The 22,341-nt window shown below is 56.9% G+C and overlaps 1 protein-coding gene across 1 annotated transcript; it reads left to right on the top strand.

Moving 5' to 3' along the window:
* Positions 1–8,746: 8,746 nt before the first annotated feature.
* On the top strand, positions 8,747–14,448 carry INHBB (inhibin subunit beta B). Its single transcript, XM_004031705.5, has 2 exons — positions 8,747–9,287; positions 11,742–14,448. The coding sequence occupies exons 1-2, from the start codon at positions 8,840–8,842 to the stop codon at positions 12,515–12,517; spliced, it is 1,224 nt and encodes a 407-aa protein (XP_004031753.1). The 5' UTR covers positions 8,747–8,839; the 3' UTR covers positions 12,518–14,448.
* The last annotated feature ends 7,893 nt before the right edge of the window (positions 14,449–22,341 follow it).

The raw sequence follows: 22,341 nt of genomic DNA on the forward strand, positions 1-22,341 counted from the left end.
CAGCTCTCCCACAAGGTCCCGTTGGCCCTCCATCTCCTGCAAGCTCCACTGTGCCAGGGCCTGTCCTGCTCATTTTCTCCCTCCGTACTGCCTTCTGCGGGGCCTAGTGCTGGCTGCCAAGGTGTCTGCCCTCCCTGATAATTGATCTGAAGTCAGGACAGTGCCGTAGCCCAGTCATTGCCTGGTACAGTGTTCTGTTCCTACTAGGTCCTCTGCATACATGTGGAATGAATACAAGAACTTTTTGAACAATAGTTGGAGGCATCAGGAAGGGCTAAAGACCATCCTGAGGGGCCCCGAACCCAGAATATGTTCTGTGGTTGGAGGCCGGGAGTGGTGGCTCATGCCTGTAATCCCAGCACTTTGGGAGGCCAAGGCAGGTGGATCACCTAGGTCAGGAGTTTGAGACCAGCCTGACCAATATGGCGAAACCCCATCTCTACTAAAAATACAATAATCAACCGGCCGTGGTGGCTGGTGCCTGTAGTCCCAGCTATTTGGAAGGCTGAGGCACGAGAGCCGCTTGAACCCGGGAGGTGGAGGTGGCAGTGAGCTGAGATCGTGCCACTGCAGTCCAGCCTAGGTGACAGACAAGACTCTGCCTCAAAAAAAAAAAAAAAGAAAAAAGAAAAAATAAGAATATATTCTGTGGCTGGAGAGGAGGGCTAGTTATCACCAATGTGTGCAAGATTGGTGAGTGTGTCTGACAGTGTTCATAGATTTAATTACAAAAAGATTCATGGTTAGCTGAGCTCAGGTAAATAACAGTTTGACTACATTATGTACAGATACAAATGATGTCCTAAAGAGACTGTGTAATAACGCACGTGACACCTCTTTTGACCAGTGTTACTTAATGTCAGTTGATGAGTGTTTCAGTATTTCTATGCCTGGCAGGTTCTTCTTTTTTATTTCTAATTAAGTGTCTTGCTCTGTGCTGTTATTTCTGAATCAGTAGGAAGTTGTAGGGGTATGAGAAACATTAGGCACCCTAAGGGAGATGAAGGTCAAATGAAATTTTAATGTTTTGTATTTCTTCATCCTAAAGATGCTATCTATTTATCTGGTCTATCTTTACATCTTTCTTTTTTCTTCTTCTTTTGTTTGGAAAGGTGTAAAGGGCACATCCTCCAATCCCTGGCTTGAGACCAGTTTGCGTGACAGGCCCTGCTGACAGGTGGAGGGTTGAGGACAGTGCCTGGTGGCTTGGGCTCTGCTCACTGTTCTACTGGCATCACGAATGCATGTGGCTCGACTCTGGGAATCTTGGAGCAACACAGATGGCAAGTTCACAATAGGTGTTTGCCCTTCAATAGGCCAGAACTAAAACTTTACCCCCTTCACAGTGGGGCCTCCTAATTAGATATAAATAAATCCATCAAGCAAAAATCAAATCCTTCCCTTTCCATTCATTTTTTTTTCCTTTGGCATTTCAACCCATAATCTAATATATGGGGAAGAGAAGGCACTGTAGAGGCTGAATGACCTGGGCTAGGGAGGTAGGTGAGAAATGCCTCCTTTCTCAGACCAGCACCTGACTCGCGGTCTGGGGGCCTGGGTGGGGAAGGAGGAGGAAAGACAGGGAGCGTGGTGTGAACCAGGAGCCTGCCCAGTGCCCAGACCAAAAGGGAAGGGGCTGAACACTGAGAGGACTTGAAATTAACAGAGCTTTACCAGCTAGTCAATAGGTCCCGGCTGCAGGAAGCTGAAGCTGCTAATGGCTCTGTTTTTTTCTCCTTCTACAGCCACGGTGGTTCCCCCTGTGGAGTTCCCTTCAATGCGAGACAGAGACCGTTTTACTGACTGCGAAAATTCAATTAGAGTCTTATGTCAGGGTGGGGAGAACTTATGCGAAGCCCAACATTCTGGTGGCTCTCTTTTTGATCTGCTTTACCGTGGTACCTTCACAGGAAGTGAGTTCCATGAATACGGAACATATGGGTGCAGCTGGAGGGGGTGTGGGCTGTTGGAGACAGAGGTTCCTCAGTTTTCATATACATGAAATGACTGATGAGTTTCTTGGTTCTGTTTAAAAAGCAAAAAAGGGGAGGCTGAGGCGGGCGGATCACAAGGTCAGGAGATCAAAACCATCCTAGCCAACATGGTGAAACCCTGTCACTACTAAAAATACAAAAATTAGCCAGGCGTGGTGGCGCGCGCCTGTAGTCCCAGCTACTCGGGAGGTTGAGGCAGGAGAATCGCTTGAACCCGGGAGGCAGAGGTTGCAGTGAGTTGAGATCATGCCACTGCACTCCAGCCTGGTGACACAGCGAGACTCCGTCTTAACAAGAACAACAACAAAAAAGCAAAAAAGATGTCTTGTCTGTAGACAAGCATAATTTATTTGGTTTCTGTGTCGTCCCTGTCACCCATCAGAACCTCAGAAATGCTATCTGGGGTCAGCTGTGCATTTTTCTTTGCTGGTGGCCCATTGGACAGGCAGGTCACTTCTCATCCTCCGAGGAGTAGATGGAAAAAAGGTCAGTTTGAAGCTCAAGGACAGCTGAGGACCGAGGCATGCCATTTAAGGGGAGTTTGGTACTTGGACCCAAGTATTCCCAGAGTGGATGCACTTGGGCTTGGAGACCCTAAACAAAGAAACCTTAGAAATGCTCTACTTTTCCTTTGTTAGTAGCAAAATAGCCAGCTCGCTGGGTTCTCGGCCACACATGGGCACCCGGAAGCCATCTACAGGCGCTCCCACGGCAGGAATGGGAGGCAGGGGCTCCTCAGCTCTTCTTGCTCAGCCCCTCCTCCCATGAGCTGCCCGGGCCTGTGTCCTGATGGAAGGACTCCAATCCCTCTCCTTCCTCCCTTTTGGTTCTCATGCTAGCCCTCAGTGCCTCCCCGATGGGCTGGGTCTCTTAGGCACTAGAGTGCTGCCACTGTCCTAAAACACCCCTGCAAGGGGTCACATGTCCTCCTGGCCTTACCACCTCTTTCTGGGCTGACAAACCCAGGCCTAGCTACACTGGACTTGACCTGGTTCCTCCCCTAGACCTACTCTCACGCAGTTCATCCCGGGGACCTCAGTTCCTGTCCACCTCGTCTCTCTCATGTCCACCTGGGGGCCACCTGGAAAATGCCTTCTTGTGCTTCATGGCTCAGTTCAAATCCTGCCTCCCCTGAGACACTGCTGGTAGACTTAGGTGTCTTTCCCCCTCAGCTTTATCCCTGTGGTCTCTCTGGGAGAGGGATGATCTCCCTGCTCATGTACTGGTCTTCCCAGTAGACTTGGGGGTGGGGGTGTCAGGGCCTGACTTATGCCTTGCTGGATCTCCAGCAGCTATTTCAGTGTGTTTACTGAATGAAAGGGAAGGAATTCTGTGCTAGGAATAGTTTGTGATTAGCAATTTGAAGTGGGTCACTAACCAACTGCTGTATTTAGCACCTCTATTTTTTTTTCTAGAAAATATACCAACTTGGACAGCCATCCTCAGGGGCCCGCTGTTGAAATATTTCCTGAATGTTCACAAATTTCCTGGACGTTCAAAACATGTTGAATTCTACTCTCACAGAACCTCCAGTAGCCCCATGAATTGGTCTGAAGGCCCTTGCTGGATGAACCAGAAGTGGGTCCTCTCTACCTAGCTGCATTGAGGATCCCCAGTCTTACTGAGAATGAGGCCCAGAACACAAGAGTTTGTATGGTTCTTGCTGACGTACAATAGATTTTAGGGCTTGGGGAACTGAGGACATCATCTCAAAAGTACCACAATTGATGAGTAGCCCTATGAAATGCTTTTGTGTTAAAGTCTGTTTAGGAAATAGAATTGGGACATGAGCAGGTATGATATACCTGTGTCCACCTGCTTACACCTGCTGGGAGGGGACAGCAGCACACACCTGGAAGCATGGAGTGGCTTGCCATCCAAGCTGACCAGAACGCAGGGCCTGCGCTGGAGTCCTGGGCCTGCTGCTGACCTACAGGGTCTTGGCCCAGCCACACTGGGCACCTCAGCTCCTCTGTCTGCCCCATGTGATGCCCCTACTTCATTCAGTCCATAAGCACTCACCAAGGCAGGTGCGGTGCGGGACACTGGACAGTGACAGATGAATAACATAGGTCTTGGCCCCCCGAGCCCATGAGCTACCAGAGATAATAAGCATCCTCACTGAGGCCACTGCTGGGTTTATGGATGCAGATGCCTGCCAGGGCCCTCCTGAGGTAGGAGCCACCCAGCTGCCCTGGTAAGAAATACAGGACTGTCTTATCAAAATAACCCTCCTGTGTTCACTCTTTCATCAAGGACTTGAGTCTGTGACCTCAAAGGCATGAGGTGGCCTTGGGGCATTCTGTGGGGCTCCACGTTGGTCTCTGAGCTCTTACAAAGGCCAGCTTGACCCCCAACCCTAGGAGGCACTCTTGGCTGGGTTCTCCTTCCCACCTGGCTCCAGGCTGAGGCCGTCCATTGCCAGTGTCCAGGGCTGCTGGCTGAGCAGGACACTGCTGCACTGGGCCTGGCACGCACCTCCTCTGTGCAGAGATCGAGTTGCTCTGGAGAGGTGTGACATATGATGGTGAAACTTGGCAACAGTGGCTTCAGTGACAGAAAAATACATGCCAGGTCCCTAAGCCCAACTCTGCCAAAGGCCTTCTTCCAGCCAGAACCCTAGTGCCTAGTGGTGCAAAGACCTTCTCTCCACTCCACACCTTGCAGGAGCTGCAGGGCCAAGAACTGCACCTGGGTTCTCAATTTGTTTTGCAAATGAGCCCTAAGGCTCACGTTTGTGGTTTGCCTTGTCACTTTTGGACGTTTCCATCATCCTCAACAGATAGTGATGGGTTATGCAAAAAAAAAAAAAAAAAAAAAAAAAAAAAAAGGCGTGAGAGGAAGTGCTCTGTACTCTTCCATCTTCTGCAAGCCCGAATCTACAGTGTCGCCATGTTTCCTTCCTGCCTTCTCCAAGGAGTTTCTTGATGGCAGCAGGGAGCCAGCATCCTGCATTAGGGTGGCCTGGTCTTGCAGCTGCTTGGAGGGTGTTAGCTACAGCACTGATGTGCATTATTGTATTCAAAACTGACAGACGCAGTCACATCCTTAGCCGAGATGGAAGGCTGAGTTTACCAGTACAAGGAGAACCAAGCTCGATGCTAAATGGGGCTTTGAAGCAACAGGAACAGGTCCTTGCCCCTCAGGAGGGGAAGGAGAGCCCCCCCCAGAAACACAAGGTGATTTGGAAGAACTCAATTTACACCCTTGGCTCCCGTGGGCTGGGGGATCAGCAGAGGGCGGGATAATCCCAGCTTCTCGAGCAGATGGTTTCTGACTACCGCTTGACCCAGTTCCCTCCCAGCAGATGACTGGCAGCGGGGCTGACAGCTCCTCCACTAGGGGAGCAAAGTGTGGACCCTCCTCCCAACCTCCTCTTCCCTCCTCCCACCAGCAAGGACACGGCGGCTTTTGCCCCTCCCTGGTGCCAGGTCAATGGGCAGGATGCTGCATCTTCTTGAAGGCTTGAAGGCAGGGAAACCTCACCCATATTCTCTCCCTTTCCACAGCCCTGTCCAGCCCAGGTGGGGCTGGCAATGACAAGGGCTGGCCAGAAACACTCCTGTGAGGGCTTGTGTTGGGGAGTGGGGGCTGTGAACTCCTTCATTGGCTTTATGGCTTCTCTCATTTCTTCATTCAATCATTACTTCAATAAGTTCTCCCTGATCATCTGCCAGGTCTGGCACCAGATAGGGCCCAGGAAGTCTGCTTCCCATGCAGGAGACAGACAAGGGAGGAGATAACAGCCAGGCACTGGGCTGAGAGCCTCACTCAGGTAAAAAACTATACAGGGCACAACCGGGTCAGGGAAGGCTTCGCCAAGGAGGAGAGACTGGGCTGACTCTGAGAGCCTGAGAATGAGTTTGTCAAGTGGCTGGTGGCTGTGGTGATGGAGACAGCCGGGTGGGCAGATGCAAGCAAAACCAGGAGGTGGCCAGCCTGGCTCAAGGCCACCATGCAGGAGGTGCTTCCCAGGAGGCAGAAGCTCCCGGGCCACAGGCTCCCAGGCAGGGCAAGGGCAACCTGATGGGAGAGCAGAGACTCTGGCCCTGATGGAGATTCTAAGGAGGCAGAAGGGCTGCCATCTCGGGAATCCTCCTGGATCCCTGCTTCTGACTTCCGTCGGCAAACTCACACCCGCCCTAGTTTTGCCCGCCAGCTTCGGGTCGGTTCCTTCGATTGGGAGGGAGGGGGCGCTCGGCTTCCAGACTTGCAGGCCTCCGCGGGCCTGCGGTCCCGGCCGAGCTCCACGGTGGCAGGGCTGGCCCGAGAGACTGGCGGTGGGAGGCGGGGGCAGGAGGCCACGCTCCGCCTCCGACGTCCCCGATTCCCCAATATCCTGGGAAAGCCAGGATGAACTCCCATCATGCTTCTGCCTTGAGTCTAGCCCGTTGCGAGGGAACGGGGTACGGCTCCGTGTCCTGTGGGCATTGTCATGCGGCCCCAGACCCGGGTGGGGGCGTGAAGAAGGACAGAGGAGCGCATTGCACTTGGGGCCCCGGACGGGTCTGAAAGTCAAGTTTCCACTGACAGTGTTCCTTGTCCGGTGGCCTGAGAACGGTGACCCTAGAACCATCCTTTATCGGGTTGTGTGAAGAGCCTGGCCCAGTTGCCTCGCTGGGCCTCCCACCCAGCCCCTGTGATACAGGTGTTACTGTCCCTTCACAGAAGAAGAGGTAGGCGATAGGAAAGGTGAGGACTCTATCCAAGGTCACTCCTGCAAAGCTGGCAGTGGCTGAGCCCGAGTGGAACCCAGGTCTGAGTGAAGCCAAAGTTTGTCTGCTGGCGAAAGTGGGGATTCCCTGGGGGTGGGGGTGGGGTACTGTAGACCCTGCCAGCCCCTCAAGCCCTGAGGCTCAGTGGCCTCCGGGCCGCGCGCCTGGGATCCCGCACAATCGGGGCGTTCCTCCTGGCCCAGCAGACGCAGCCGCTGGCCAGGCCTCCAGTGGCTACTGCCTTCCCGCCCTCCAGCCCGCAGGGTCCACGCCTCGGCCAGTGCAACGGCGGCCCGGGGAGCTGGGTGAGGGCACTGCAGCCCCAAAGCGGCAGCCGCCGGCGGAGCCTGCCTCTGGCATCCCAGGCCGCGCCGCACCCCACTCGCCTCGCCAGGCTCGGCCGCGAGGGAGCGCCCCGGGAGGGCCGGGGGCGGCCACGGCGGCGGGAGTCGCCTCTGCTGGTTGGGGAGGGCGGCAGCTGGGACAGAGGCAGGGTCTGCGCGGCGGCGGGGAGGGGGGAGTGGGCCGGGAGGAGCGCCTGGGTCCAGCGCCTGGAGCCCGTCGGTGCCGCCGGCCGCCCAGCTGGGCAAGGGTCCGGGGCGCCCACGTGGTGGGAAAGTTTCGAGGTAGCAAAAGTAGCCCGGCATTGCGGGGGGTGGGAGGGGAGAGGAGGGGAGGGGAGAGGGCCGGCTCGCCCCTCCTTCTCGCGAAGGCAGAAAGGAAAAAAAGCGGTGGGAAGCAGGGGTGAACGCGGGGAGCGGGCAGCCCCAACCTGAACAGATTCCGCTTTCTCCTCCTCCCCCCACCCCGGGAAGCTCGAGCGGCGAGGTACGGACCGTCTCCTCTCGCACGGGCAGGACGACACCCTCCCTCCCCCCCTTTTTTCTGCCAACGTCTATCTCAACGCGCGCGCACATACGGAGATTGTGCGGCTTTTTTCCCCCTTGGGAGAAGAAACGGGGAGAGTAAAAGAAGAGAGGCCAAAGAGAAGAACTCCTCCTCGGCGAGCTCCGCACTCCGTGCCGCGGTCCGGCGCGGGGACGCCGCCGCCGCCGCCCGCCCGCTCTCTCCCGGCCCTGCGGCGGGTGCCAGTGCGAGCGCGAGCGAGGGCACTGAACCCGGGGACGCCGCGAGACTTTTCGGCGCTCGAGCCGACCTCGCCGCCGCCGCGGCAGGCAGAAGAGACAGGGGCGAGAAGGGCCCTGCCTCCCCCTCGCCTTTCTCGCCCGGCGCCCCGCGCCCGGCCGGGCCGCGCAGGCAGGCGGAGGGAAGGAGGGAGGGAGGCTGCAAGGAGGCGGGCGGAGCAGAGGCCCCGGCGAAGCGCGCTGCGGCCGCCCGCCCGTGCATGCGGCGCCCAGGGAGCCTGGAGACAACTTTGCCGTGTGACGCGCCGGGAGGACTGCAGGGCCCGCGGCCGAGGGCTCGGCGCCGCCTGTGAGCGGGCCCGCGCGGCCGGCTCTCCCGGGCACCAAGCTTGCTCCGCGCCACTGCCCGCCGGCCCGCGGCGAGGACGACCTGCCAGTCTCCGCCGCCGGCGGCCCTGCCTGGCGCGAGGCAGTGAGGGCGAGGCGCTCAGGTGCGAGCGCGGGGCCCCGCCGCAGCGCCCGCCGCAGCGCCGCGCCAAGCCGCGCCCGGCTCCGCTCCGGGGGGCTCCAGCGCCTTCGCTTCCGTCTTAGCCAAGTTGCGTGGACCCGCTCTTTCGCCACCTTCCCCAGCCGCCGGCCGAACCGCCGCTCCCACTGCCGCTGCTTTCGCTTCACCCGAACCGGGGCTGCGGGGCCCCCGACGCGGAAAGGATGGGAAGAAGGCTGCAGATGCCGAGGCGCCCCGAGACGCCCGTGCAGCAGTGACCCGCGACCTCCGCCCCGCCCGGCGCGCCCCTCGGGCCCCGGGGCCCTCGGCGCCCCTTCCCTGCCGCGCGGGAACCCCCGAGGCCCGGCCGGCCCCCTCCCCCTGTGAGCGGGCGGCAGCCCTCCCGGCGGGCGGGCGGGCGGAGGCCCGGGCGGGCGCGGGCGCGGGCGGGGGCGGGGCGGGGCGGCGCGCCCGGAGCCCGGAGCCCGGAGCCCGGCCCTGCGCTCGGCTCGACTCGGCTCGCCTCGCGGCGGGCGCCCTCGTCGCCAGCGGCGCACCATGGACGGGCTGCCCGGTCGGGCGCTGGGGGCCGCCTGCCTTCTGCTGCTGGCGGCCGGCTGGCTGGGGCCTGAGGCCTGGGGCTCACCCACGCCCCCGCCGTCGCCTGCCGCGCCGCCGCCACCCCCGCCACCCGGAGCCCCGGGTGGCTCGCAGGACACCTGTACGTCGTGCGGCGGCTTCCGGCGGCCAGAGGAGCTCGGCCGAGTGGACGGCGACTTCCTGGAGGCGGTGAAGCGGCACATCTTGAGCCGCCTGCAGATGCGGGGCCGGCCCAACATCACGCACGCCGTGCCTAAGGCCGCCATGGTCACGGCCCTGCGCAAGCTGCACGCGGGCAAGGTGCGCGAGGACGGCCGCGTGGAGATCCCGCACCTCGACGGCCACGCCAGCCCGGGCGCCGACGGCCAGGAGCGCGTTTCCGAAATCATCAGCTTCGCCGAGACAGGTGGGTCCGGCCCTCCGGCTGTCTGCCGCGGTCCCCGCTCGCTCCCGCTCTCCCTCTCCTTGCTAGCTCCGGCTGCCGCCGCCGCCACCGCAGCCCGCGCGCCCTGGGGCAGCCTGGACTCCCGGCAGAGCTCCTTCGGCCGTGGCCCTGCGCGCTCCGCCCGGGTTGCAGTCCCCTTCCCCCAGGCCGCAGACCCTTGCCTGCTGCCTCAACCCCCCGCCGCCGAGCGCCTGGCCCTCCACCCCTGCTCTCCGGAATCGGGCCCCAGCGCCTCTGGGCGCGCGTCCCCCTCCCGGCAGATGCGCGCGGCCCTGGCTCTGCGGGCACTTGCTTGGTGATTGCTTAATGTTTTTGTTTCCCACGATCGGAGTGTAGGCTTAGCAGTGTGGATGGAGATGTGTGTGCTTGTTGATATACGTGGGCCGGAGGAGAGAGAGAGTGTGTGTGCATCTGTGTGTGTGTCTGTGTGTGTGTGTGCCTGCGTGAGAGGCCCCTGGGGCCGCTTCCATCACCGGCGGCGTGGGCTTGCCAGGATTGCTGAAGCCTCGCTGGGGAGAGCTAGGCAACCTCTCTTCCGATTGTGTGGGCACCGGAATCGGGCGGAAGGCAGGCTTCTCAACAGGTCCATCATTTACACAGAGAAAGCCGCGGCTCGGGGACAGCCCCGTGCCTTTCGGCTTGCCTGGCAGCTGCAGCAGACCCCTCGCCCGAGAGGCAGAGTCGTAGTTAACAAAGGGTATGGCTCCTTTCTGGAATCCGCCCCCCCTCCCGGCCCCAGATTGCAAATCTCTAACACTGTCTAAATATAAAGATCAGGGAGAGAAAAATCTTTCGGAACTTTAAAAGAAGGAGAAAAATGTGCCCGCGCCAAAATGCTGCAAGTGCTTTCGACTCCGCTGTCCTTTTCAGGACTTGAATGAGCCAGGCTGGCTTTTGTGCCTGGAGCTCGGCCCCATTTGTGCCGAGGGGACTGCGGAGAAGGTCGCAGAGGGGGAAGCCCCGGTGCAGTCAGGGCGGGGGCAAGCGGGGAGCCTCGGTGGGGGGAGCGGTTGTGCCCCTGGCTGCAAATGCCCCCCACCCCACCAGGCAGCAGGCAGCCCGGGGATGAAAAGGGATGAAAAGTTTTGCATGGCCGGGTGTGGAGAAAAGCAGAGACAATCGGGGCTGGTTTGTGCTTAGAAAGAAATGCATTGCCGTTTTAGCTGTCCACTAAAGTGAGTCAGGGAAAGCTCGCCATGCAATTAGAGGGCTCGGATTAAAAGGTGCTTTGGGGCCCAGAGTTAGAAATGTGATTCTGGAAGGTCGAGGAGGCCTTTTGGTCCCGGTGGCACAAAATGACAGCGGGGGCTGTTATATTTCTGGTCCGTTTCACGGAGCCAGCTCTTTGACTTATAAATAACAGATTCAGGTCACAGGCAGCTCGTCCAAGACCAGCTTTTAAGGCTGCAGTTTCCCCCATTTCAAAGTCAGATGTCAGTGTTATTAGAGGAGCCAGGCGAGGCCTGAGGTAGGGGCTTGGGAGGGGCATGGTGGGAGGTTTGATAAAACCAGCCCTGACCACAGAGTTTCATTATTTGTTCTTCCTGAAAAAAAAAAAAAAAAGGAAAGAAAAACGTAGATTGTCAGAGGCAAGGGTCACCGAAATGCAGGATGAGAGGGGAGTCATCTCTTGATTGGCACAGCCTCCTTCTTGTTGAGCTGAATTATTGAGAAAATTAACTAGCCAGCTCCCCTACTCCTTGGGGATTTTGAACGTGCCATTAACAGGGAGCCAGAGTCTTGTCAAAGGATTGGACCTCAAGTTTTAAGGCTGAATGTCTTGTCCCTTGAAACTATTCTATAAGGGCTAGGCTCAGCAGCCTGCAAAGCACACGTTCCTATGTCAGAAACCTGAGCAGAGCCTGCTTGTTTGCAGTGGAGGTTCCACTGGGGGTTGGATCAGATCATACTTAGGTAAACACTGCAAAGAGGCGGTAGGTGGCTCAGCTTGATTTTGCAATGCGCTAAGTTAACCAAAAAAAAAAAAAAAAAAAAGCCCTACTAAAACCACCCACCCCAAAATCCTCCCTGCGATCCTGGTTTTGTTTTTCAGATTTCACAGATACCCATAACAACTTGTTAAGATCTTGGCCCCCTGACAAGTTCTTCTGTTGTGCTTTGAGGCCTGACAGCCTGTCTCCAGGGAGCCCTGGCCTGGGAGAGGTGAGGCAGGATTTTATAGGCCTGGACCCTCCAGCCCCAACCTGGTCCGGGTTTCTCAATGAGAAACGATTTTCTCTGCCTCTCCCAGGTTACAGTCAGAGGCCCTGGCCCCAAGAATGGTATTTCTGGTCAGTAACGTTTTCCAGCTGTGTGGCGAGTTGCATTCCAGCATCCTGCAGCAGAGAGTGTGTTTCCCCCATTGCCTTGTGTTCTCCTTGAATTAACTTGGCTCGCTCTTCCCCTTTTCCGCAGATGGCCTCGCCTCCTCCCGGGTCCGCCTATACTTCTTCATCTCCAACGAAGGCAACCAGAACCTGTTTGTGGTCCAGGCCAGCCTGTGGCTTTACCTGAAACTCCTGCCCTACGTCCTGGAGAAGGGCAGCCGGCGGAAGGTGCGGGTCAAAGTGTACTTCCAGGAGCAGGGCCACGGTGACAGGTGGAACATGGTGGAGAAGAGGGTGGACCTCAAGCGCAGCGGTTGGCATACCTTCCCACTCACGGAGGCCATCCAGGCCTTGTTTGAGCGGGGCGAGCGGCGACTCAACCTCGACGTGCAGTGTGACAGCTGCCAGGAGCTGGCCGTGGTGCCGGTGTTCGTGGACCCAGGCGAAGAGTCGCACCGGCCCTTTGTGGTGGTGCAGGCTCGGCTGGGCGACAGCAGGCACCGCATTCGCAAGCGAGGCCTGGAGTGCGATGGCCGGACCAACCTCTGTTGCAGGCAACAGTTCTTCATTGACTTCCGCCTCATCGGCTGGAACGACTGGATCATAGCACCCACCGGCTACTACGGGAACTACTGTGAGGGCAGCTGCCCAGCCTACCTGGCAGGGGTCCCCGGCTCTGCCTCCTCCTTCCACACGGCTGTGGTGAACCAGTACCGCATGCGGGGCCTGAACCCCGGCACGGTGAACTCCTGCTGCATTCCCACCAAGCTGAGCACCATGTCCATGCTGTACTTTGATGATGAGTACAACATCGTCAAGCGGGACGTGCCCAACATGATTGTGGAGGAGTGCGGCTGCGCCTGACAGTGCAAGGCAGGGGCACGGTGGTGGGGCACGGAGGACAGTGCCGGGTGGGCTTCTTCCAGCCCCCGCGGGAACGGGGGTACACGGTGGGCTGAGTACAGTCATTCTGTTGGGCTGTGGAGATAGTGCCAGGGTGCGGCCTGAGATATTTTTCTACAACTTCATAGAGCAACCAGTCAAAACCAGAGCGAGAACCCTCAACTGACATGAAATACTTTAAAATGCACACGTAGCCACGCACAGCCAGACGCATCCTGCCACCCACACAGCAGCCTCCAGGATACCAGCAAATGGATGCGGTGACAAATGGCAGCTTAGCTACAAATGCCTGTCAGTCGGAGAGAATGGGGTGAGCAGCCACCATTCCCACCAGCTGGCCCGGCCACTCTGAATTGCGCCTTCCGAGCACACATAAAAGCACAAAGACAGAGACACAGAGAGAGAGAGAGAGCCACGGAGAGGAAAAGCAGATGCAGGGGTGGGGAGCGCAGCCAGGCGGAGGCTGCGTGTGCCCCGTGGCTTTTACCAGGCCTGCTCTGCCTGGCTCGATGTCTGCTTCTTCCCCAGCCTGGGATCCTTCGTGCTTCAAGGCCTGGGGAGCCTGTCCTTCCATGCCCTTGTCGAGGGAAAGAGACCCAGAAAGGACACAACCCGTCAGAGACCTGGGAGCAGGGGCAATGACCGTTTGACTGTTTGTGGCTTGGGCCTCTGGCATGACTTATGTGTGTGTTTGTTTTTGGGGTGGGGAGGGAGGGAGAGAAGAGGGGGCTAAATTTGATGCTTTAACTGATCTCCAACAGTTGACAGGTCATCCTTGCCAGTTGTATAACTGAAAAAGGACTTTTCTACCAGGTATGACCTTTTAAGTGAAAATCTGAATTGTTCTAAATGGAAAGAAAAAAAGTTGCAATCTGTGCCCTTCATTGGGGACATTCCTCTAGGACTGGTTTGGGGACGGGTGGGAATGACTCCTAGGCAAGGGGATGAGACCGCAGGAGGAAATGGCGGGGAGGAGGCATTCTTGAACTGCTGAGGATGGGGGGTCTCCCCTCAGCAGAGGCCAAGGGAGGGGAGCAGCCTAGCTGGTCTTGGAGAGATGGGGAAGGCTTTCAGCTGATTTGCAGAAGTTGCCCATGTGGGCCCCAGCCATCAGGGCTGGCCGTGGACGTGGCCCCTGCCCACTCACCTGCCCGCCTGCCCGCCCGCCCGCATAGCACTTGCAGACCTGCCTGAACGCACATGACATAGCACTTGCCGATCTGCGTGTGTCCAGAAGTGGCCCTTGGCCGAGCGCCGAACTCGCTCGCCCTCTAGATGTCCAAGTGCCACGTGAACTATGCAATTTAAAGGGTTGACCCACACTAGACGAAACTGGACTCGTACGACTCTTTTTATATTTTTTATACTTGAAATGAAATCCTTTGCTTCTTTTTTAAGCGAATGATTGCTTTTAATGTTTGCACTGATTTAGTTGCATGATTAGTCAGAAACTGCCATTTGAAAAAAAGTTATTTTTATAGCAGCAAAAAAAAAAGATGAATACAGTTAAATGTATTATACATAATTTTGGAACCAAAGAGGCCAACAGATCAGTTTTAATTTTATTAGACGGTGAGGCCATCTGAGATGAGGTAGACGTTCTGAACAGTCCTTTGAGTGGCCTGCCAACGTTTCAGGGTATGAATGGGTTTTGTTTATTCGGTTTGATGTGTCTTTTCCATCCTTACACGCCCAGAAGGTAGAGTAAAAATGACTATGATAGAATGCAGGTGTGTATCCTTAAATCCTCATCTTTATGTTTATTTAATAAAGCTCCCCTTAGGTTCTGTTTCATAATAATTTAAAACCAAACAATTTTCCCATAGACTTGCTGTTAAAGTATTTTACGTTTGTGTACAGTTTAAGAAAATAAAAGATTGAGTGCCACGGGCCTCCTGCCTTGCGTGATGTCTGGGGCAGGGAGGCCTGGGCTGGAGGTGGGCAGCTGGGAGGAAGGCCAGTCCAGGTGTCCAGGTTGGATGCCAGCAGCTTCCACGGCCTGCTCCTGGCATCTCTGCGTCCTTGCCATGAGATGTATGTCGGGCAGAGATTCCAGGAAAAATGGCAGAAGATCAAAATGAAGGACAATTAGCAAATTCATGAATTACACATTTGTTTACCCTGCTAGTCCCAAGCAAGATTGATTATGTTTCACCAAGGCCACATCCATTACCATTTGCAAGTGCTGGGTAAGCCCCCATCCCCAGGTGGAAATGTAAAACCCTGAAGGCTGAAGTCCAGCTAACCTCTGCTCACCTCTATTTGGAGGTGACTGGGACCCAGAAGAGGCTTGGTATCTTGGGATAGAAGGGTAAACAGAGTCAGGCCGTGAGTGTACGAAGGAGCCCTTCCTGAGGGGGTTTTCCCGGTGGAGAGTGGTGGTAGGGGCGGTGTAGTGATAATGGCCCACTGCGCAGGTGTAACTGGGATACCCGCCGAGTCCTGCTGTTACCATGCAGCATCGCATCTTTGTGGAAAGTGGCTTTGTCTGCATTTCCCAGAGTTTGAAAATCTGAGGCTTAGAGAGTTCAGAGCCTGCCTGAGGTCAGACATCCAGGACAGGGACCCTGGGTGTTTGAGCCCACCCGTTTCCTTGGAGGACTGCAGCCCTGTGCCCTTGCCTTTGTCTGAGGCCCTGCAGGGCTACTGGGGCTCCGCCCTGGGGTTTGGGTAGCATGTGGTCTTCCCAGAGCACATGGCACTTTAGAGAGCATCTAACCTCATCAAGGTAGTGGGAAACTGAGGGAGGCCCAGACAGCTAGAGGGGTATAGCTCAATCAGCACAGCCAGCTGGTGGCAGGAGGCAGCCTTCTAGCCTTTTCTTTTTCCATTCTTTGCCCAACCAAGGGAGCTACTGCCCTGCCAGGCTTTCAGCCTGAGGGGAAGACTGGTCATCTGTGAAGTTGTGAGACAGTATTACTGTAATTCATAGGGGCAAAGAAGAAAGTGTCATAAAGACAGGTCTGGCCTGTGCATTTCAGGCAGTGAGTCACGACGTCTCTGCCCTCTGCTCTGTGGGGGGCTGGGCCTAGCTGCTGGTGGCACTAGGCCCTCAGCCCAGCCCTGCCTCCCCGCTGCCCTGGGACTTTTTTCAGGTAGTGGCCAGGAGGTGCGATGTGAGCCACTGAGTTGCTTCTGCTGTTTGGACATTGAGCACCTACCAAAGCCCTTCTGGACTGAGCATCCCAGGATGGCCCCGTGAGTAGCCCCAGGAAGGGCCTGGGGACCCCAGGGGCACAAGGCCTTGGGGCTGGCTGACCTGGTCCCTGAGTGACTTTGCTGCCCTATGCTGGCTTTTGTCCCTGTGGGGTCTGGCCCCCGGGGGCACTGGTGGGCAGCAGTTCCTGTTGCTGAGAGAGGCAGTGAGGACAGGCACTGGTCTCCTGTCCCAGCTGGGTGTCCCCTCTCCAGCAGGGCCCTGCAGCCTCCTGTGCTGCTGTGGTCACCACTCCCCTTGCTCTGCTTCCCCCCCACTCGATGCTCCAGCCTCTGCCATCTGCTCTTCTTATATCCCCAGTGGCCCGGCCCAACGGCCCTGCCTTCTGAAAATGTCCCTGGAGCCCAGCTCTGCCCCCAGGTCTAGTGCCTCTGGCTGGACTCCCCGCTGCTGGACTTCAAGGTCCCCAGCCCTTCTTCCCTCTAGCCCTCCCTGCCTCTTCCGGCTTCCAGGCTGCTGGCTTCTCATACTCATCCCCAGCCCCACCTGGGACCAGTGGGACAGGAAGGGCCTGCCTGAGCCGGAAGGCTGCCATCCCCACCCACCTCAAATGTCTCCCCCACCTATCTACCACCATGCCTGGGATCCCACCATGCGGGGGTCACCCTGACCTTCAAACATGCCCCAAGTCCTCGGCGACTCAGTGGAGCCCATGGCCTGGGCTGGGGCACTGGGGTCAGGACAGCACCCACACCTGCCTCACCTCTGCTCCCCCCATTTCCCAGACAGGCGGCTGAGGGGCTCAGTACTTGGAGGCTCCAACTGTATGCTCTGTCTGTGTTTTCTCTCCCAGCCCTCCCTCCCAGGGTCTGGCTTAGAGTGGGGCACACAGGGTGCCCTGTGGTGCAGCCCAGAGGTGGGGCCAGCATTTAGGAGGGACTACTAGGTGTCCGAGCTTTATACCTGTTACCTGTGACATGGCGTGATACTATTGCCTCGGGCTTTACCAGAGCTCCAGGCCATGGTGTCCCTGCAGCCTCTTGCACTGTGGCCGGGCTCCTGACTCACCTGGAGCTCAGGCCAGCCCAGCATCACGCCTGCCCAGACCCGCTGCAAGGGCCTTGTAGGCCATCACAACTTGGAGAATCCTGCAGCTGCCTAGAGCCCCCTTGAGGACCAAGAGCGAGGATAGGAATGGGGGTGGGAGGTCACAGGTGGCCACCAAGCCATGAAGACTGCTGAGGGCTTAAGAAAGTGTGGCTTTGCAGGCAAAAAGTAGAAATCAAACACCGTTCTGCGGGGAGAGGCCCTGGGAGCGCCCCCAGCCCTGTTTCTAGGCTTTCGATGGGAGCAAGTGACAAATTACGGGGTGGGCTTTGAAAGACCTGCTGATGGTGGTTGGCTGTAGATGAGGCGTGGAGCGTGAGCATGGCGGCTGTGGGGGCTCTGTGTCGTGTGGGGACTGTGGGCGGGCAGTCACTGGTGTGTGAGGCTGTGCGTGTGTGAGGTGGGCATTGCTGCTCATGGGTGTGGCCTGGGTATCGTGGGTGTGTGAGTGTTGGTGATGCACTGTTTTGTGATTGTAGGTGTTACTGTGTATGCTGAGCCACGTGGGGCTTGAGACTGTGATTGTGGGCGTGCGCGGTTGGCTGTGAGTTTGTAGTGTACGGTTGGCTGGCCTTGAGGTTGTGAGGCTGCGTGGGTGAGTGTGTGAGACTGTGTGTGGGGTTTGAGACTGTGATTGTAGGGGTGTGGTTGCATGGTTGGCTGTGTGCGTGTCTTGCCATTTTCGTTTTCTTCCTTACGGAGAGGTGATGCACCTAACCAGTTATGTACGTTGTGATTGGGGTAGTTATCATCTTGCAGTTAGAATCTGTGATCACCCTCAAACCCGGCAGATCCTGAGAAGGTCTGGTGCAGGCACTATTTCTGTAGTCTGTGCAGTTGTCCTCGGTATGGTTTCACAGTACCTGATGCTCTGCTCTGTCTACACAGTGTGCTAGGGGTCACCTCAAAGCCAGAGCACTTTAAAGGGAGAAAGGTACCATCTGGTCAGTCATTCAGTCACTCAGCAAACATTCCCACGGTGCCTGCTGTTATGTGCAGGGGTTCATCCCTCATCTCAGTGTAGTGCTCACAACAACCTGGAGGTGGGGGAGCAGGTATCATTATCCCCATTGTGTAAATGAGAAAACAAAGGCCGAGAGCAAGGCAGCCGTTCACTGAAGGTTGCACAGCTCTAGGACTTGTCCCCAGCCAGCTGTTTCCAGAGTCACTCACAGCCCCTGGGCTGCCCAGGAGGAAGGATGAGGGGAGGGGCAGCTGTTCTGGGGTCTACCTGGAAGACCGGGGAGGCTGCGGTCCCGGGTGTTCTCAGCATTCTTTTGGGAGGGGCCTGCTCCCCAACTCCTGCCCTGGCTCTGGCCTCAGGCATCAGTGGCAACTGTGCACTGAGACGTTCTTCTCTGTGGCTGTGGGAAAGCCAAACACCCAGCCGTCCATGCACCATCTCTGGCCAGGTGGATGAGATGGCTGCTGCACCCAGGGTTGAGGGGTGGGGGCTGAACAACTGTCATTGTGACTAGTCACTGGGAGCATGGGCTATGGGTTGGCCTACCTGGCTTTGCGATCGTAGCCTGGTCCAGCCTCTCAGAGTCATCCTCTGTAAAATGGAGCAATGACAGTGCCTACCTTAAGGGGGTTGTTAGCATTCACCTGGTTAGAAGGGCCATGCTCTTGAGTTGTTTTGCTGTTTTCCGGCACATTCTCTGTGTCAGGAATAGTGCTGGGTGCCCAGCCAGAGCCCTGCCCTTCCTCTGAGAGGCCCTCTTTCATTCTCAGCTATTCATTCAATGAATATTCACAGAGGTGCGGCGATGATGATGTTGACTACTATTTATTGTTTACTGTGGTCAGATACAGCGCTTTGCAGCAGCTTTGTAATTAATCTTTATAGTCTCCCTCTTGGGCAGGTGAGATGTGCCCATTTTACTGATGAGGAAGTTGAGGCTCAGGGAAGTTGAGTATCTTGCTTGAGGCCTCATAGCTATTCGAGGGGAAGACCCGGGCCTGGCTCTTCTTGAGCTCGCAACCCTGTTTTGAGGCCACTGGGAAAGTCACGTACCCAGGGGGGAGCCACCCTAGGCCCTCAGAGGAGCAGGCCCTCCAGATACTGCCTTCTCTCCCTTCAATGTTTCCAAGAAACTCGTGGTTCCCTGAACCCTGGGAGACTTGGGGTAGGAGAGAGAGCTGCTGTCATGGCAGAGGGGACCTGGGAGCTGCTGGGGTTGCCCTGGGCGGGGCCTTTCAGAGCCCCTCAGCTGCCCTGCAGCTCTCCTCCTACCCCATCCCCATAGGGGCCCCTGAGGGTCTGGCTACCTTCAGAATCAGGTGTGCACACCTGCAGGTCCCACCAGGTGAGAATGGCCATTCTGCCAGCAGGAAGAGGGAACTGTCTGAGGTCATGGCAGACCTGCAGAGAATCTGATGAGGGTGAGGACCCTCTGAGTGTCTGAGAAAAACACTGACCACATTTTCAAGTGAGATTTCAGGGAAGGGTTTTTGGACTACTTGGGATACATAACCATGTGTGGGGAGGAGTAGGGGAGTGGGGCGGAGACAGGCATTGTGGAATGAACCAACTACTCCCTCCCAGGGAGGAGCTTCTCGTGACCTTCTCTCCTCTGGGGGAGGGGCTGCCAGGGTGGGGACAGCAGTCTTCGCTCGGGATGCAGAGGCAGATGGGCAGCTGGACGTGCCAGGCTGCCTGCGCCTCCCCTCCTGTGCAGAGCAGGGTCTTGTTCTGCCCTCTTTTCTTCTGGCGTCTCATCTCCCTCTTTCCTTATACCTTCCATCCCACCTCTGCTCTCGGGGTCTGCTCTGCCCAGCCCCAGGGACAGAGGTGAGGCATGGGGTGGGGTGGGTTTCCCAGTGCCAGTTCCAGCCCTTGCCTGGAATGATGGGGGCTTGGTTTGCCTGCTCAGCCCCCTCCCCACCTCTTCCTGTGGGGTCTGTGTGTGGAGCACAAGTCAGGCCCCAGGGTCCCAAGGGCCAGGGTCAGGCAGGGGAGGGAGACTCTTCATGGCCACCCTGGGCACCTGCCTGTGTGTGTGTGTGTGTGTGTGTGTCAGTGTGTGTGTGTGTACGTGTGGATCTGGAGGATTCTCCTAGGCAGCTCCCGGTCTCATGGAAACAGCGCTGACTCTTCTTGAGCTCACAACCCAGTTTTGAGGCCAAAGGGAAAGTCACATACCCAGCGGGGAACCACTCCAGGCCCTCAGAAAAGCGTTGTGAGCTTGTCCAGCCTTTGAGGGGCTTTCTGGGTGTCCTCTCACTCCTCACAGGAACCACAGAAGGGAGATAAGTTAGAACTATTATCCACATTTGCATGGGAAGCTCCTGGCGGGTGACTCTCCTGGCAGGGCCGCAGAGCTTAACCCCACTCTGCAACAGCTCTCCCCGCCTGGGAGGGGCCCTGAGTGGCCTTGTTCTTCTAGGGAGGGGTTTCAGTGACCCTCTCAGCACAAATAGCCTGACCCCCAGCCCTCAACCGTGATGGCCTGAAGTTGTAGAAACCGGTTCTTTTGGGAACCTTACTCCTTCACCTGCTTTACTTGCTTTACTCCTGGGAAGGATGATGCCTCAGACGCTTTTTAGGCAAGTCGTGCCTATTAGAATGGCTGGGAACGGGAGCGTGGAAGGGGCACAGCCCAGGTCCTGCTCTGGGCTGCACTGCAGCTGGGGGATCGCAGAAGATCCTTTTCCAAAACATGCCTGTGGCATTCTCCTGCCCCTTCCGGGTCATGCTGTCAGTGACCCTGTCCCTCTCATCCATGCACCTGGGAAGAAGGAGTCTGATGTCCCCTGGGCTGCCCAGGGCCCCCGGCCCTGCTTACCTCCCCACTTGGAGCTGGTGGGTCCCTCCTCCTGAAACCCAGGCTTGGGCATCGGGTCCCACCCACAGCTCCCGCCCTCCACCTCTGCACCTTCCAAATGCCCTTCCTTTCCCTGAACTCCTTTCCCCCACCTTTGCTTGGCTGATTGTGATTTATCCTTCAGGGCTCTGGGCTAGAAGCCCTGACTCCCACAGCTCGTGGAACCCCTCTCCTGCCTCGCCTGCAAGATCACTTGCGGTGTGCACACCCCCTCCCCTGAGAGTCTGCAGGCCTGGATTTTAGGGGAGCTAGAGTCTGTGTTGCTCACCACACCAGTCTCCTGAGGCTGCGGCAGATGAAGTGCTCGATACAAATTTTAAAAATTTTTTTCTGCTTTTATAGTTTTAAAGTCTTAGATCTTTTTGTATTACTTTAGATCTGGGGTTGGGGGGTGCGAGACACGTGCAGATTTGTTCCATGGGCGTTTGCAGGTAGTGAGTGTGGTCACCAATAGGCAGTTTTTCAGCCCACTCCCCCACGCCGCCCCCTGCTCCCCCCATGCTGGTCATCCTCAGCGTGTGTTGTTCTGTGTTTATGTCCGTGTCAATACACACTTATTCAGTGAACGAAGGCACACCCATCTCAGGGTGAGAAGTTAACACCACTCACCCATTTTCCTGCTGGAGCAACTGAGGCTGAGGGGGTCAGCAGGACCCAGGGAGAGGCTCAGCCCCGGCTAAGACCAAAGCCAGCACTCTCGACCACGCCTTTGCTATTTTTCTTGCTTTTAGGAGCACCTCATGCCCCGCAGGTGATTCATGTAATAGCATTTTCAAAAGCCTATAATTTGTGCCAGCGTTTGCGCTTCATGGTGAAGCTCAGCCTCATCCGTGCCGCAGGCAAAGGCAATGCCAATCCAAACGGGTGGCAAGCTGGGCCCGGGCACCAGGGAAGATCAGCCTTCCTGCTTCCTCCCTGCACCTCAAGGAAGGCAGCGCTTCCTGCCGGCATCTTCCACCTTCAGGAGAGTGTGGTTTGTCACCCGAGGGTGTCTCATAAAAGCTCAGCTTAATTAATCAATCGCGGAGTGATGCTTTGGTTAATGCGGGGCCCCACTCCCCCGTGAATGATGGGCGCATTAATGAATGCCAATTATTTCAGCATTAATAATTAATCTCCAACCATGCCGGAGAAGGAGTGGAAAGTACACAAGCCTCGAGTCAGCTCCACGAGCCAGCCTGCCACCCTGTGCTGCTCACCGCCTTGCCCAGAGTATCTGAGTGGGGCCTCTTTGCTGCTGCAGGGCAAAAAAGCACCTTGGACTGGGCGTCCGGGGCCTGGACTCTGGTTAGGAGCAAGGCTGTGAGCTCCATGGGGGCAGGGGCTGGGCCTGCTTGTGCACTGCTCTATGCCAGCACTGGGATCAGTAGCTGGCACACAGCAGGTGCTCAAGAGATGCTTGCTGGTGGCTTGCTGTACCCAGGCCTTGCCCCTCAGTGGTTGTGTGATCTCAGGCAAGTTTTTCACCCTCTCTAGCCTATAGTTTTCTCGTTTGAAAAGTGAGTGGGTTGGACTAGAGGGTTCATTTATTTGTTCATTCATTTATCTAGTAGGCACAGAGTCTGTTCCCTACACAGAAGCCAGCATCCCTTTCCCTCTGAGGACAGTTATCTGCAGCCCATAAGGATTTGTGCTGCGGCTGCTGGTCATTCCTGTAGGAGAGGCTGGGCTTCTGCAGGCCTGGGAGGGCATCA

Source organism: Gorilla gorilla, chromosome 11 (assembly GCF_029281585.2).
Source record: "Gorilla gorilla gorilla isolate KB3781 chromosome 11, NHGRI_mGorGor1-v2.1_pri, whole genome shotgun sequence".
Lineage (NCBI taxonomy): Eukaryota > Metazoa > Chordata > Mammalia > Primates > Hominidae > Gorilla > Gorilla gorilla.